This window comes from Eretmochelys imbricata, chromosome 10 (genome assembly GCF_965152235.1).
Source record: "Eretmochelys imbricata isolate rEreImb1 chromosome 10, rEreImb1.hap1, whole genome shotgun sequence".
NCBI lineage: Eukaryota > Metazoa > Chordata > Testudines > Cheloniidae > Eretmochelys > Eretmochelys imbricata.
In genome coordinates this window covers 65,864,302-65,876,671 of record NC_135581.1, presented here as the reverse complement: position 1 = coordinate 65,876,671, position 12,370 = coordinate 65,864,302, and the positions used below count along the sequence as shown (strand labels likewise).

At 41.1% G+C, this 12,370-nt stretch overlaps 1 protein-coding gene across 1 annotated transcript; it reads right to left on the bottom strand.

Annotated features, from left to right (window-relative positions):
• Positions 1 to 1,220: 1,220 nt before the first annotated feature.
• BLOC1S6 (biogenesis of lysosomal organelles complex 1 subunit 6) lies at positions 1,221 to 9,404 on the bottom strand. Its single transcript, XM_077828550.1, has 5 exons — positions 9,059 to 9,404; positions 8,389 to 8,533; positions 6,806 to 6,893; positions 4,175 to 4,261; positions 1,221 to 3,401 (listed from the first exon to the last, which is right to left on the bottom strand). Exons 1-5 carry the CDS (start codon positions 9,129 to 9,131, stop codon positions 3,282 to 3,284), a joined length of 513 nt encoding a protein of 170 aa, XP_077684676.1. The 5' UTR covers positions 9,132 to 9,404; the 3' UTR covers positions 1,221 to 3,281.
• Positions 9,405 to 12,370: the final 2,966 nt, after the last annotated feature.

Below are 12,370 nucleotides of genomic sequence, written 5' to 3'. Positions count from 1 at the left end.
TGCAACAATTTAACTGTATGTTTCTAAAAAGTAGTTAAATTAGTTGCATCCCCCTGGCAGGGACACATTTATACCAATAAAAAGGTGTTTACCGAAACACACTCAATATAAATAAGTAATCAGCATAACTGCATTCACAATAGGGGGTTGTATTGATTTAGAAATCAATAGTTAAAAATCTGTCTAAACACAAAATTGGACTATGTCCACGACAAATGCAATTATACATCTTCAGACTGCTTCACAAACGTTAATCTCACAACACGCTTGTGAGGTAGTCAAGTAGTATTATCCCCATTGATGCAATTGGGAAAAAGACAGCCCAGCACACACATTCTTACCATAAGGATGATGGGAAAATAATTAGAATTTTACTTGCCTATAAAAAGAAACAGTTTCTTGCTCCAGCCAAGTAGAATTTTGCAAGGCTGAGCTCTAGAAAAAATGGTTCAGTTGGATTTTTCCTCTCTCTGTCATATTGGTTTGACTTAACTGCAACAGGACAATTTGAAAAAGAAAACCCTGTCCATTAATAAAGAGATTTTACAGAAGTCTGGGCAAAAATTATTACATTACCCATGAAGATGCAATTTTGTGAGGCATAATTTTCTGCTCTACAGAATCTGATTTACTGCTCTGACTGGTATCTTATTTTTTTTTAATTTCTATGTAACCAAAGTTATATCAAATTCCACACTTGCCAAAGTTTCCATTTATCCTATTTACCCCACTATATCAGAGTTCTTTTTTTAAAAAAAGTCTCAACTGCTTATTTGCTGCTTTTTTCCTCTTTTGGCAGTGGATGGATGTTGTCCAGTACATTTTTACTTTTCCTCTATCCAGGTGCAATTGAGGTTCTTCAATAAAGCATTGTCAAGTTAACTTTCCTCAACAGATGACAAGTTAATCCAAAATGAGGAACCATGTAAATTGCCTACTCATTAATTTCAATGTTTGGATTTCTCTATTCTGCAGAATAGAGAACAATCACAATTTTTTAAACAATTCTTAACTATTAGAAACCTACTATGGCCTGAAACAATGTTTTTTTTCCTCTACCAGAGAACAAAAAAAACAGTTAGCAGAGGAAGTTAATTTTGATTTGAATGTGTGACTGAGGCATCTAGTTTCCTACTATAAAAATAGTTCTTATTAAAGTATATTTTCAAAATCTAATTGTGCAAATACATTTAATTACAAAATAAAAAAAGAGGTTAATATTTAAATTTACTTAATTTATTTACACTCTGTTACAAAAACGGATTTTAGCATTTTTGTACATATTTTTTAGAAATGCATTAATAAAAACCCCACACAGTATAGGTCAACAATTCTCCTGCAAAGTCAATTAAAAAAGAAACAAAGACATCTATTATTGCTACAAGTATCTACTTAATTACTGCAACTGAAAAATTAAGAGAGTTTCCTCTCCTCACCTCCTCTGTTTACACTATGAATTGGACAGCACTTTACATATAAAAAGAAGGAGGACTACTTGTGACACCTTAGAGACTAAATTTGTTAGTCTCTAAGGTACCACAAGTACTCCTCGTTCTTTTTGCTGATACAGACTAACACGGCTACCACTCTGAAACTTTACATATTGTTAGTTTTGCTCTTTCCCTGTTTGAGAAGGTCATTCACATAACAAGAAAAAGGAAAACCATCTAAAAAATAGGAAAAATTTGGTTGTAACATCATAAATATTGAGAAATCAGGGCAGGTGTATGTAGTATTTGAAACTACTTTTAATTATTTTTTAAAAACCAATTCGATTTCAAGTTGGTGTCCCTTTAAATGTCTTGCTATCCATTTTTATAAATAGTTTACTAAAAATTTACACTTAATCTTACTTACTTCCTGACAAGCATGTCAGCTCAGGTAACATTTATTTTACTAATATTGATTCAAAAGGTACAGATGTAAAATAACTACTTTGTCAGACTGCAGAAATGAAATAGTTAAAAGCATCTAGACTGTTAAACAGTGTATATATTCATTTGAACAGGAAGCTGTACCAAATTCTATAAGAAAGCAGTTACACATTCGGAGAAGTTGTAGTTAATCCCCACCCCACATTTACTTAAGAGCATTCCAGATACAGTTTTTCAGTACTAGTTGTCATCAGCTCGTGACAAAATTTAACCATGAGAAGTAGATTCTCCCATTTAAGTCTAAGAGTTAATACTAAATCAACTGCATTAAACAATATCACACTGCAAGAATTTTTCCTGAAGATGTAAATGAATTTAAACTAGTGTCTATTACATAGAAAGCAATGAAATCTACAGCTTTTGAACCCTTTGAGATGTGTTTAACAATACAACTGACTTGGCTTCACAGCCTCTCTCTCTAACCTGTACTTTAGTTTCAATTACTTTGGTCTGAATCACAGCCATCCGAGAAAGCACTTATCCAAGCACAAGGGCTGGCAATTCCATTATAGGATCACTCTTGTACAATGTATGCATCAGTTATGCCAATCTTAATTTAAACAGGTTTTTCACATTCATCCTGTCAGGTCTGGGGAATAGTCAGAAGTGATCATCTCAAACTATGTAGTTATAAGATCCAAGGAAGACTGCTGAAATAAAGAGTCTCCACCCAAATAAACTGGGCCCGTCAGCCTAAGTGTGTGTGGAGAGCGGGGGGAGGAGGGAAGAGAGGAGGAAAGAGTCCCAACATAAGGATGTCATTTGTATTTCTCACACATGATCAGTAATATCACATGGCTTTAATGCTCAGTTATATAGCAATTAAGGGAGAGAGATCCACTATACCTAACTAGCACAGAAGGCCGATATTTGTGACTTGTGGCCTCAACAAGACGATAAATACATCTGAAGGGTACAGAGCTGCGGATGTCCATGGATCATAGCTGAACTCCCAAACTGCACCAACCACATTCAACATTTTGTTTGAAAGAATACACAGCCTACTATTTTTTAGCCAATATTTTAAACATCAGAAAAAACAAATGGAAAATGAACAGATACGTAATTAAAATTATGACATTTAAATTCCCCTGCATAGATCAAAACTAAATTTACATTATGATTAATATCAAACAACATAGCATTAGAAAAGAAGGCATCCTGTATGGCTGAAATGGAAAAGTGGCAATTTAGCAACTGGTTATTAGTATTCTGGAGTTTATAATACTGTACAAGAGACTCTCTTCCCAGTAACAACTTTAGCTCACCAGTATAATAGAGTCTGCCTTAACAAGTCCAGAGAATTTAAAAATAATTAATTTGGACAAGTTGATGTATGCTCAGCTTTCATGTCCTTCTAGCTGGTTTTGCTGTTAACTGTTTCTCTCTTTCAAGTTCCTTCTCACGTTGCTGTTCTCGTTCTAGTTCTTCTTTCTGCCTCTTCTGCTGCAGTTTGAGTGCTCTTTTCTGAGCCAGAAAAAAAAACAAAATCAATCAGAAGTTCTGTGTTTTTGTATCCTAACTTAAACTCAAGACACATGCACGCACAACTGAGATCTTGCCAAAACCCTCTCAGGCACTCTTAATCCAGAGGCCCCTCCCTCTTTCTATGTTCTTTCTTTGCTCTTTACCCCAGGCCCTGCATCCTGGTGATTTATTTAGGGGAGGAATGAAGTGGATTCCTCCATATCCCACTATCACTGCTCTTTACAAACATCCCACTATCATGCTCTTTACAAACACCAGAGGAGTATATACTATGCAAACTGTTGCCTCCAGAGAACTTAATTTTTTGTTGGTCAAGGACTGAGGGACCAAATTTAACACCTGAATGAAGTCAGACATGCTATACACAGCAGCCCACCAGGTTGGTAGAGGTTATGCCATTGTTAGTGTTATACTAAAGGACGGAGAGAGGGGCAGAAGAAATTCTCAGCCTCAGCTTTCAGACAGAATCTAGCTTTTCTTAATGGTTCAACATCCCCAGTGATGCTAGCGTACAAATATATTTTAACACAAGGAAATTTAAGTGAAGGTTAAAAACAGCCATGGATAGTTTCAATGCCATTGGAAATACAGGGTAAACAAGTTTACACAAAGAAAGGGGATATAAAGAACCAGGTTTTTCTTACAATCTCCTAACGTATTAAAAATAATGATTAAGAGTATGTGATAGCGTGCTGTTAAAATTTTACACTGATAGGCAGCGGAAACGAGGAAGCGAAACTCACTCCACTCACTTTTAACTTTGATGTCTTTTCATGGAGCATCATCATCTCTTTTCTAATATTCACTAGCTTGTTGTGATAATGTTTAGCTTCTGAAAACTTTAAAAACACAAGACAGTTGAATGGTAAGATTCAGTGGATCAAAATGGTTGTTAGTCTGGAGTATGAAGCTATGCCCTAAAACAGCAACTTCAAAAACACGCTGAAGATCAGTTAGTCAGAGATTGGCTTGAATATTTTAGGGTCTTAATTCTAAACACTTAAAACAATTTTCATAAAATTACTATGTATCAAAGGGTACAGATTACTATAATTATTTAAATATTCATTAAGGGAGAAGCAAGCATTATATCACTTGTATGCTCATTAGTTTTCAGTTTTATATCCCAATGTGCCAAAGCTTAGCAAGTGCTAGTCTTAAAATTCAAGCTCTTATATGGTTCCACACTTAATTCTCAAGCCTACAGTTCTGGCTTTATATGTCACAACTGCATACACAATTTCTGTAAGACACTGTCATTTGCCTTAAACTGTGGCAATCATGAAGTACAGATGTGATTTTTTTGTTGTTAGAATATCCCCTCAAGTTACCACTAACAAACTCAAAAAATATGCAACTAAATCAAAAGACCAAATGCTGGTGGCTTTGGGATTTGGCATTTAACCCTTAAAAGGTAACTCAATGCTTTACAAAATTTAAAATGTTTTTAAGTTGTGGCTGCAGCAGGGCAATCAAAATCAGGAGAATATAAAAAAAAAATTTTTGGATTCTTTTTGTTTGGTTGGTTTTTTGTTTGTTTGTTTTTGTAACAAAATAGCAGATGAGATTATGTTGGATCATATTAAAGAAGTTCTGTATTAAAATCACAAATGAGTTTGATTCCCCATAGTTTAAATTCCAGGGTATTACTAATTAAGAGGTCTCTTGGTTTGGTACTGTTTCTCTCCCTCTATGTGTGAAACTTGCAAGCTGCTAATTGTGTTAGTACATTCTAAGACAGAGTCTGTTCTCAAAGCAATTCACAGAGAGAGAGAGAGACTCAAAGCAATACTCTAACAACAGAAACAGCACCCAGAGATTCCCCGCCCTTTTGTTGTATTAACAATTGTGATTAAAATAGAGATAGAGGATGTACGTGGATAATAACTGAATGATCAGGGAGATGCCAGCCTAAGAATCCAGTGTCCATCGGCTGAAGAAGGTGTCAAGTGGAAATAACCAGAGGACACCCCCCCCCCTCCCCCTGGAGGGCAGACTGGAATCCACCCAACAGCCTCAAGAATGGGAGAACCAAAGAACAAGATAACATCTTGGAGCCGTCAGGAATGTGCTATCTGCTGATTGATTCAGCAACAGCATGATGAAGCAATTCCCATAGACTGGCATAGGAAGAAATTCCTATAGACTCTAAAAAGTGAGAACTGTGGTGTCTGATTCTGCAAACCAACTTCCAGGAGCATCAGATGAGTATCTGACAAGGCCCTGCTCCCTCCTCATGTCCAGGCCACCTGGCCAGTGGCTTGGCATGAGCAACTCTAAGGCTGGTAACTATGCTAACAACCTTGCAGAACCTGTGTGTGTGTGTGTGTGTGTGTGTGTGTGTGTGTGTGTGTGTGTGTGTGTGTGTGTGTGTGTGTGTGTGTGTGTGTGTGTGTGTGTGTGTGTGTGTGTGTGTGTGTGTGTGTGAGAGTGAGAGTGAGAGTGAGAGTGAGAATATAAATATGAGATTGAATGGAATGTTATAACTATAACTAACTGCTTACTATGATTCTTTCTGTATTCACAATAAATGTGGTATTTTGCCTTTTTCCCTTTAATAAGATCCTGCTGGTTTTTATTTTATTGGTATAACAGAATATCCCCTCAAGTTACCACTAACAAACTCAAAAAATATGCAACTAAATCAAAGGACCAAATGCTGGTCCCTGTATACAGTCTGAGTAAATGTAGGAGAGTGAAGCAGAATCCTTCCATCAACCTGGGGGGTAGGACAGAGTATCATGGGCACCCTATGGCTGCTCCTGGAGCCTCAGTAGCATATGCAATCTTTATGCACTGATTTTTGGCTTCTAGATTTATATACCTGGACCCATGGTCCATGCCTGCTAATCTCTCATCTGCAGGCCAGTAAGGATATGTCTACGCTACAATAAAAGACCCTCGACAGGGCCGCAGCTGGCTTGGGTCAGATGAATTGGGCTCACAGGGGTTGGCCTGGTGGCTATAAAATTGCAGTGTAGACATTTGGTCTCGGCCTGGAGCCTGGGCTCTGAGACCCAGTGAGTGGGGAGCGTCTCAGAGCCTAGACTCCAGGCCACACCTAAAAGTCTACACTTCAATTTTATAGCTTCACACCTCAAGCCCCCCATCAGCTGACCCAGGCGAGAAGTCGCCATGTTGCAGGTCTTTTATTGCAGGTATACATATCTGTACAGACCTGAGCAGTCCTCCATGTTCTCCTCTTCCCATTTAATAGAATTATGTTGGTTCTGTTGTATTTTCCAATTTACAAAGAACAGACTTATGGATGTAATGATTATTAGTCGTCTATTTATACCATTTTCTCAGGAGATGAAAAACAATACATGTACATGATACACATTTTTGTTAAAACAGGCAAACTTATAATAGAATACACTTACCAAAGCATTGATATCAAGAATGGAATTACATTCTTTGAATTTTGAGATTTCTTGCTCTAATGTGTCTAGTAACACTACTTGATTCTGTCTGAAACAAAAATACAAAGACTTTAAGACATACAGAAGAAGTCAGATTAAATACACCATCTTGCATTGATTAAAGAGTACTCACAATTTTGAGTTTTACTACTGTTCTCTTCACTGAAATCTTAACATACTGATTGTTAATGAGGCTATAATGCCAGAAATAAGTTGTATAAAAATCAATATTCCAAGAGAAATTTTTCAGATTAACTATTTCTTTTGTACTAAATAGTTTTTTTGTCCATATTAGTAGAAGAAGAAGAATCAGGAAACCTACACAAGTAGATAAAGGAACAGAGTCTTTTCAGATTTTTTTAAACTGACATTTAAATGAATTCTAATTAAACAGTTATAAAGGACTCTGCTCTCTCTCTTCCTGCTACTAAAATGTTCTTGTGCACTATTTGGAAAATTTTAAGCACAGCAAAGACATTTGCTGGAAATTCCTAACAGTGTCTTAAAGCAATGCACACAAAGGGGACCCTTATAAATGTTAAGCAACAAAACAAAAAAGCATATGTTAATTAAAAGTAGAGTCTGGGAGTTTCATACATGTAAGAAAAACCTTAAAAAAAAAAATCTCTCTCGCAATCACTGCTTTAATAGAACATCCAAATACTGGATGTTTTTCTCCAAATAGAGTTGTACAGCACAAGGTCACATGTCTCCAGAAAAAGAATGAGCATTTAGAAAGTTGATGTGTCTTTTGCTGTGACTTGGTGCATGGATTTTAATACTTTAATTTTAAAATTCTCCTTCATTTTAACGGCTGGTAGGTCACATGGCTGGAAATTCTTTTAAAATTATACTTATAATCTGCAGAATATTCACTCACTGTTCAAAGTGCTGCACTCAAAGCACAGAAAAGTTTACAGTAACTCCTCACTTAACGTTGTAGTTACGTTCCTGAAAAATGCGACTTTAAGTGAAACGGTGTTAAGTGAATCCAATTTCCCCATAAGAATTCATGTAAATGGGGGGGGGGTTACATTCCAGGGAAATTTTTTTTGCCAAACAAAAGGACTCGACACGCCTTCCCCGTCCCTCCCATGGCAATCAGCTGGCTTGCGGCGTTTTGGAGGCAGGAGGGAAGAGCGAGCACTTGGTGCGCAGGCTCCCCCTCCCTCCCGAACGTGGCAATCAGGAGGTGGGGGGAGGAGGACGGGGAAGGCGCTGATCCGTGGGGTCTGCTGGTGGGAGGCGCTGGGGGAGGGGCGGGGGGAGAGCGGCTACCAGCTATGGAGAAAGCAGGCAGCAAAACAACGTAAGAGTGGAGCATTGCACAAGTTTAAACGAACATGTTCCCAAATTGATCAGCAAGGTAACAACGAACCAACATTAACTGGGATGACTTTAAGTGAGGAGTTACTGTATTTTATACGTAAACCATACTAAAGAAAAATATATTTCAACTTACATATAAGAAGGGGATTTGACTGAAGAAATTATAGAAAGGAAATGCATGTATTAGAAAGAGTTGCTTTTTTCAGTTTGCTTACGTGAGCTCTTGGAGGGCTAGTTTTGATCGCTGAAGATCAGGTAAATAATGAGAAATCAATCCTTCAGTTAGTTGCTCCACAGCTTTCTTATCTACAACAGCCAAATCTTCTATTAGTCCCTCATCTGGAGATGCCTCGCAGGAATCTGTAATAAGAAGTAGCAATCTTCAACTGCTAAGAACTATTGCCATCACTTTATCTGTTAGTACTAACGGATTTTCTATTTTGAAATAAAAGTTGGGCGTCTCAGCAATGGAGTGTAAATTGCAGTTCCTTGCACTTCATCAATTAAACAATGCTCCTTTCACCTCCCTACATTATGAGGTTTCAGTTCCAAAAAACATGCCATGACAGAATACAGCAGAAGGGTGAGATTTAAACAAAACTGTACACTGTGCATACAAGCCCCTTTCAATCAAGTAAACCAATTCAGACATGCCAAATGCTCTTCCCTCAGAGAAGTCAAACATACACAAGTAATGGATGCACGTGCAGCCTCCCCAGTTCAACTTCCCTATCTGAACACTCAGACGTCAGGGGAGAGCCAGGCAAAAAGACCCCTCCTCCCGCAACCGCCACGACAAGAACAACAAGGTTTGCACGATGCTTGGCCTTCACTACAGATGCTGACAATCAGTAGCCGAGCTCCGTGTGGCTGCTGCTCACATACCCAGCGCGGGTCCCGGCTGCTTCGGGGCGGCGGCCTCCAGCAGGAACCCCTCCTTCCCCTCGGGCTGCTCCATGGCGCAACTCGCCGCGGCCAACTGAGGGCACAGAGCGACAGCAGCATGAGCGCGACCCCCGGCAGCCGCTGCCTCCTCTTGAGGTGGGCGGGGGGGCACCGGGGCTCCCCGCCCGGCTGCTCGCGGCCCCTACCCCGAGGCAGAGCCCATCGCTCGCGCCCCCCCGGAGAGAGGTTGGTCCGGCCGGAATTTGGCTGAGGGGGCGGGGCTCCACGGGGATCGGCCCGCCCCTAGGAGTCGCGTGCGGCGGGGGCCAGGCCCCGGTGTCTCGTGGGTAGACCCTGGCCCCCGAGGGCGCCTGGCCGGGGGGAGGGCGAAGCGGACGGGAGGTGGGGGCGGGGGAGGCTCTCAGAAGACCCGGGGGCGCAGCGGGGCTCGGCCCACCTAACGCGCCTACCCGTCGGGCGGGGCGGGGCGGGGCGGGGCGGGGGCAGTCCGGCGCCGCGGCGCTCCGACCCGCTGAGGCAACCGCGCCTCGGCCCCTCCTGACCACAGAACCGGACACAGCAGTTGGGTTCGGAAGGGGGACCGTCCACTACCCCGGATGTAGATGGGAGCCGAGCCCGGAAGTGACCCCGCTCCCAGAGCGGCAGTCAGTCACCTGACGCTGCTGGTTGCTAGGACGGGGCCCTTAGCAACAGCGGGAGATGGGGTGGTCCAAGGCCCAGCTCTAAGAGTGGGTGTGGCCTGTAACTACAGCAGATGCAGTTTTCAGACACGTTGATTTTCAAGTGGACGGTCTTGGGGAAGGTCCAGTTTTCAAATGTCAGTAGCACGGTCCTTTGCTGTACAGCCCTGTACATGAGCCTTGCAGGCAGCCCTGCAAACTCCATTTTATTGCAGTGGGAGGAGGGGGCTATGAAGGGATAGCCCGATCTGTGACTCCCAGTTTTCTTGGGGGAAGGTATTGTGATGTAGGCATAACCCCAATTAAAGAATGTGGCAGAGGAAGTAGTGGGACCATCACAGACCTCCACACAGAAACAAAAACAAAGTGCAATGGGGAAATAGAGAGTCTTCTGAATCCTTTATTTCCTTAGTAGAAGAGGATAGGTTTCTGTGGCTTCCTTTCAAGCAGGAGATACTTAGTGTTTCAGTAGCCAAATTGGCAATCAACATTGTCCAAAAGAGCCACATTAGTGTGAATGACAGGGGAAATATTTAGGTTTTTATATATATAATTCTCACAGCAAATACCTTAATAACTTAGTGTAAGCTGATAACTTAATTGGTTAATAACATAGTAAAAACATCCTGATTCATTATTAACCAATCTGAGTTATTAACCAAACCACACAGTGTTTTAATATCATGTGCTGCAAAGAGCAGCAGGAGACATATTAAAGAACCACTTGTGGCTCAAGAGTCACAATCTGTGTATCACTGCTCTAAAGGCTTATGTTCAGGTACAGTGCTACAGCTACACTGCTGTAGCACTTTAGTGGAGATTCTACTACATGGTGTTAAATGTTAATCCACCTCCTTGGGGAGGTAGCCATGTCAACAAGAGAAGCTCTCCCATCCACTTAGCACTGTCTATGCAGAGGGGTTAGGTCAGCATAACTAGAAGTTATACCGATTGAGATCTACAGTGTAGTCCTGGCCTAAGATTTTTCTCCCAACTCAATATTCTCTTCACAAACTTCTATTTGTAATTACCAAAACAAATGCAAACTAAATTTTGAGATTATTATTTGTAGAAAGTAAATTTATTTGTTCAAAAAAGTAATATCGGAAAATTGCCATGTCAGGTACAACCATTATGGAATTTGAATAAAGGAAATAAGGAAAGGGGCCAAATTCGTGGTTGGCCCCAGGGCTAGCACCACAAAGGGGACTTACGCCCTGGCTACATGGGAGGGGTGGCTGCTAATCAAAAGCTTTTTGATGCACATCAGGTAACTTGCAGTACGCAAGTTGCACTAATTGTGTTCCCACAGACTGCTTGTTCCATTTGCAATTTGCATCCCATTGTCCTTTGCTTCACTGCTGAGCAGTGTGCATCCTCCTTGGACTATTTTCGCTTCAAACTGTGTGAAGCTAGGCAGATTCAAATTTAAAGAAAAATCCCATATTTCTACCATCCCTGCCCCATACTTTCTTTTTGGGCTGGCTCATGCCATTTTCAAATTGCTGTCAGCCAGTATGGATCCAACAATTCTCCATGTTGCTATGGTGACAAGTGCAAATATACATTGGTTGCTTGGTCGGTATTACAACACGCAGATGAATTCTGCATTGGAGTTGGCCTGTTTTACCACTGAGCAGATGATGTGGGAACAGCAGGAGCTCCTCCTCGTGCAGCAGGAGGATACTCTGCAGCCCTGGCAGCAGGATGAGGCAGGAAACACTGAGCTGTTGGAACAAGAGGACGGATTCCTGGATCACATACACACCATTCAGTACAGTTGCTGGACCCAAGAAACCACTGTGGATTGGTGGGAAAGGATTGTTCTGGAGAGCTGGGCTGACCACTAATGGCAAGAGAACTTCAAGATGGCTACTTTTTTTGAGATCTGGAGATCTTTGAGAGTGGAGAACTGACCCTGGAGCTTCAGTGATAGCATGCCAACCTGTGATGCCCCATACCCATGGAAAAATGGATTGCCATTGCCATTTGGAAGGCCCCCCACCCCAAGAACATTACCAGTCTGTAGCCAACCAATTTGGCAACTATTGGGGCCATTGTCATGCAGGTCTGCTATGCCATTGATAAGGTGCTGTCTAACTGGGTCACAAGGCTCAGAAGATTATTGGTGGCTTTCCACACATGGGGTTTCCAAACTGTATTGGGACAACTGATGGACCCCAAGTGCCTATCATTTTCCACACATATACAGCCAAGGCACCTAATTTATAAACAGAAAGGGTTATTTCTCCAAGTGCTCCAAGGATGGGTTGTCTACCACAGCAGGTTTACAAACAAATGCAGCGTGGTCTGGGAAGGTCCACAGTGCTAGGAATTTTCAGGACTCAATACTATTTAAACTAATTCAGAAAGGACAGTTTGCCCACAGGAGCACTATAGACATTAATGGTATGGAGGTTGGTCCAGTTATACTGGGAGACTTGCCTTATCGCCTGATGCCCTGGCTAATGAAGCCATACACCAGTGTCTTGAACAAAAAAAAGGAACATTGTAACTATCACCTGAATAGTTGCAGAAAGGTAGTCAAGTCATTTGGCCATTTGAAAGGCAGATGGCTCTGTTTACGGAATAGGTTGGAAGCAACAGAAAA